At 45.3% G+C, this 4,830-nt stretch overlaps 1 protein-coding gene across 1 annotated transcript in view; it reads left to right on the top strand.

The window, feature by feature from the left end:
- Positions 1 to 1,369: 1,369 nt before the first annotated feature.
- Positions 1,370 to 4,830, top strand: part of NR5A2 (nuclear receptor subfamily 5 group A member 2) — an 83,288-nt gene continuing 79,827 nt past the window's right edge. The window contains exon 1 of the mRNA XM_026854143.1: positions 1,370 to 1,433. Within this exon, the coding sequence (XP_026709944.1) occupies positions 1,370 to 1,433 (64 nt within the window). The remainder of the gene's footprint in view (positions 1,434 to 4,830) is intronic.

Raw genomic sequence — 4,830 nt, 5'->3', positions numbered from 1 at the left:
CACTAAGTCTAACCATCATGATGAAGTATATAAAAGAGCATAAGCTTCTTTACAGCCCTCAGCAAATTTAAAGAGAAAAAACTCCCTCTGACTTCAAGAGGCTTCAGATCTAGCCCACAGTGGAATAACTTCACTCTATTTTTCAAGACACTTGAAAAATCAAATATCATCTGATTATTCAGGCTTGAGTCTGATCTTGCAAAGTGTATGCAGACTTAATCTATTGGGCTATAGCTGCAAAGGCTGCCGGTGGCGGAGGCACTGCTGTTCAAGGAGAAGCCACACATCGCTCAGGCTGCTGTAAATACAGCACGGTGTCACCCCGGGAGCCAGCGCGCCCCTGCACTTCCTCTGGTGGGTGTGAAAGCAGAACCTGACCCACCCACCACTGAGCTGAAAAATCATCCAGTCACCCACATAGCTGCCCACCTTTATAATAACTATTTACAGCAAAACCCTTGGCAGCCTTTTAGTAACAGATACTGTACCTCGCAGCCTTAGAGGTGAGTGCAATACTCTCTATGTATCATAATCCTGGGATATCAATGTTTAACCATGCTGTAAAGCTCTTCACTGAGAAAGTAGTGTACACTTTCAACTAAATGGCTACAACCTGGAGCTAGTCTCCAGCCTGAGGACTGGGGCAATAAAATGGTTTTGTCTGACAAACCACCACCAAAGATTTGCTAGTGCTGTTACTCAGAGTGTAGAATACCAAGCACATTCAGAAGCCTCCTTTAAGGAATTAATGCTTGCTTAGTTTGCCATCCAAAGAGTGTTTACAGAAGCCAAAACAACCATGCTTGCCGTCCACTGTGCAAAGAGGTGATGACATCAAGAAGACAGGTCACAAGTCTGAGTTTATAGTCATTACACTTACGTTGGTATGGCTTTTCATCCACTCAGTGTGATCTTATGTCCCCACAACTTTACAACCTCCCACTCTCTGGGCTTCATAGCACCTCTCCACTCTAGGTTAATCATTTCTCTGCCATTATCTGCCAAGAGTTCTTATCTCTTCTGCTGTCACTTTATAACAGGGTCCTCTTATCAAGCTGTACAAAATCACGTGATGGTGCCAAACCTATCACAAGTTCCAATTCTTCTGATTAGAGACTATCATGAAATGGGATACATGGTTTACAGCAGGTCACTAATGCTGGAAAAAGTACAGAGTCCACTCAAAGACATGCTTGTTACTTTCAGAATTCTTGGATAATTTTTTTGTTGTTGTTGTTCATCACGCCGACTTTCACTGAAGGTTATTATAGCCTGGGTCTCAAGGCCAGAAAAGTTTACAGGCTGCACCTCTTCTGTACTCAATGCTGTACACCTTGCACCCAAGGGTACTATATATTTACACCTAATAATGTCTTCTGGTTCTCACACAGCCATCATACAGGAATCTATAAAACATGGACTTACGTCAGTTGGTAAGTAACAGTTTTTTGTTTTGAAGATTGCATAAATATGTTAGACTTGGGGCTGTCCAAACTGAAAAAATCATTACAATTGGGCAAGCCAACAAAACTGTTTAATTCACGTGTGTATTTAGGCAAAAAAGAACTTTATTATACAACATAAAAGTGTAAGAAAACAGCAGATGATTTAGTGAATAACAATTTTCTCCAGAGAAAATGTGACTATCAAATATATAATCGAATAATTAATAGTATCTTTATCTATTACAATTGCTAATAACTGTGAAAATTTGTGCACGTGCATGTATAAACTTTTGCAAAAATGAGATTTAAATTGTTTCTAGCCTGACTATTCTTGTTGACCCGCAGGAATGTTTTCAGGTCTTATCTGTAACACACATGTTAAATGCAGATTCTTTTTTATAGCTAAAAATGCAGATATATCATCATTCAGTGGGGGTGAGCCAGATAATAAAAGTCGGTTAAAGCTTTAGAGCAGTGAAGAAGTGAATACTTTCATTAGCATATGGAAACAGCATCTGCTCCCCATGAGAAAGCAGGCAGGGGCGGGTTGCTCTGGCTTGCAGAAGTGAGGGGCATTGCACAACCGGCTGCCCTGGGGCTGCAGTGGCTGTGGCCGAGCCCCAGCGGTTGCCTCTCCTCACCACCTCCCTGCCCTTCTCCTTGCACTTCCTATCTCGGGTCATTCTACCTCTCACCAGACACTGGGAGAAAGGTGCCTTTCCTTTGGTGGTGCGATAGCATTCCCTGCCCTGTCAGACCATGCCCAGGTCAGAGCCAGGGCTGAGCAGGGTTGGAGAAGGTTTGCCGAGGGAAACCTCTCCTTCACAGAGCAGAAGGCTCTTTGAAAGCCAGCCCAGTAGCACTGCAGGTTCTACAGCCCAGGGTTTTGCAAGGCTGTGTTTTGGTGTAGCAGTTTATGGCAAGGATGAAAGAAGAGAGCTTTGGCTCACATGTGGGAACCAGGGCTTACTCTCCTCCTCTTGCCCACAAAGTGTGTCATCACATGGCAGGTGAGGCACTCGCCCTGATGCTGGGTGTGATACAGGCACCTGGCCATCAAGGGAGGCTTTGGGACTGTTGGGATGGAGGGCACAGCAACAGCTGCAGGAAATAGCCTCAAACATAGCTGAAACCTGATCTTGATCTCCTGGGTGGAACTGCTGCTTCTCCCAGGGAAGGGGAGGGTGCCCACGGGAAGCACTCCACCTCAGACCTGGCTGTGTCCCAGACAGCTAGCCTCCAGGGGCTCCCATCTTAGCCTTTTAAACGGCTCTATGCCTCCCACACCAGAACCGTGCCCAACATTGTAGTGAGGTTTGCTGGGATGCAAATGGGTGGCTGGAGGACTAATGCCCCATGGATCACACCACCAGGCCACAACTGCCTGACTCCTGGCCAGCTGTGCCTGGTGCCAGCCCCACTCTGGGGTGGGCTCCTGGTGCCTCTCCTCAGAGGAAGCCATGTCGTCTGTCTGGCAGGGTTGTCAGAGTATCCCATCCAGGACAGCCAGAGGGCACAGGGCACTCCCAGGCTGTTGGACACGGTTGTGGCCAGGGTCAGGCCATACCTGGTAAAGGAGGTCTGATCCCAGCAAACCCACAGAGAATTCAAAGCCAGAGACCCAGTGGTGCTTCTCTACAGAAGTAGGGTGCTCCTCCACACAGCTCTGACCCTAGAAACACATGGAAAAGGGGGATGAGTCCAGCTTCCCAGCTGGGCCTCACTCTCTCAGGCCACCTTCTGACTTACGCTTTTTCTGGCTGCCAGGGAGGGAAAAGTGGTGGAGAAGCCTCTGGTCCTCTCTCCTCAGCCTTCAGCATGGGATAGTAAAATAATAATACATCTTGTGTATCTGAAGAGTGGTCACTCAGATAAGATTTCTCAGAGTGAAAGGATACAACCCAGGGGGAAGAGAAAATAAGACACTCTTATGTGTCATATTTAGACCAGCTAAGTGCATTTTCATGGTTTCCCAAAGACTGGCAGGTCTGGGTTCCCTAAATCATGTAGCTGTGAGAAACAGATTGGTGGGAGACAGAAGTTAGCAGAGGACTCTTGACACCATACCTCCAGAATGCACTTATATATGTGCTGTATCACAGATATACCAGGACAGATTCACAAAGCATGTCTAAAACTTGTGAAACTCTTCAAAACCCTGTGTGCTCTGGGTCAGGGGGAGATTTCTGCCTTTGTGTGACACTGCCCAGTCAGCCCCCATGGTGGCATCACAGAAAATCTAACTCAGCATTGTAAACAGATCACCCCATACCTGTAAGGGTTAAATGTAACCAGCATCACCCTGCAGGCCTCTGCTTGGAGGTGGGAGAACCAGATAGGAAGGAGCTGGATTCTGTTCTTATTTGCACTTGGACAGTAATTCTTTGGAAGAAAAAAACTGTCCTCCCAGGGTGCAAGTACAATCAGCAGCAGGGCCAAGTGCTCTTAAGAGTAAATCCCATCCCTGGACTTTCACTTTTGCCCAGTTTTCCCCAGCGCATCCTTTGCTTTTTCCTCTCTAACCTCATAAAGAGTGGGTGGGCTTGTGAGGGCCTGCCGTGGCTCTGCCAGCCCCTCAGGCCGGGGGCACTTGCTGCTTCCCACCACCAGGGCTGAGGGGTGTCCTTGCTAGGGAGCACCTGCTTTGAAAAGATGCACCCAATGCATCTGCCCACCTGGGAACAAGGTAGTGTTTGGTATAAATCAGTGACATGCTGCAGCAGGAGTGACCTTGCTTTCTCCCAGCAAGGAGGGACTCCTCAAGCTCCCATGGATGCAAATCAAGCTCCATCAATTTAAATAGCAGTGGATCTGTCCCTTGGAGAGCAAACCCAACCAGCCTAGAGCTGGAATGTGAGTGGGCACTAGCTGGTGTTGACACCTGCTTATAGGTTTGCAGTCATATAGTCAAAGAGGCATCCGGAATTCACAAAACCGTAATAGCACCTCCTGTCTTCCAGATGAAGAACATCGTATTGACTTACAAAAATTTTTATGGAAGTACCATGATTTTTTTCTTCTACCAGATTCTGGTAACAAAGTTACTTGACTAGTTTTATTTTTCCTCTAATCAGCCTCTTGTCTTAATGTCATCAGGGACACTATGCAATTTTTATAAGCATTAGTTATGATTATTTAACAGAAATAACTGTTTCATTAACTTGAAAAAATGGTTATATAAGAGGAAAAATAATCTACTTGCAGTTTCTTAATGTGAAATTTTTCAGCTTGTATAATACTTACTTCCATCTTAATTTTAATGTATGTCCTTAGGCAGTTTACAGTATTATAATTAGTGCTCTTGAGTTTGGCAGGGTTTGGTTTTCTGTATTATTATTATTATTATTATTATTATTATTATTATTATTATTATTATTATTATTAT

This window comes from Athene cunicularia (assembly GCF_003259725.1).
Source record: "Athene cunicularia isolate RWA chromosome 8 unlocalized genomic scaffold, athCun1 chr8_part1, whole genome shotgun sequence".
NCBI lineage: Eukaryota > Metazoa > Chordata > Aves > Strigiformes > Strigidae > Athene > Athene cunicularia.
Note: the sequence above shows the minus strand (reverse complement) of the source record. Positions and strands in the feature narration are given on the sequence as shown.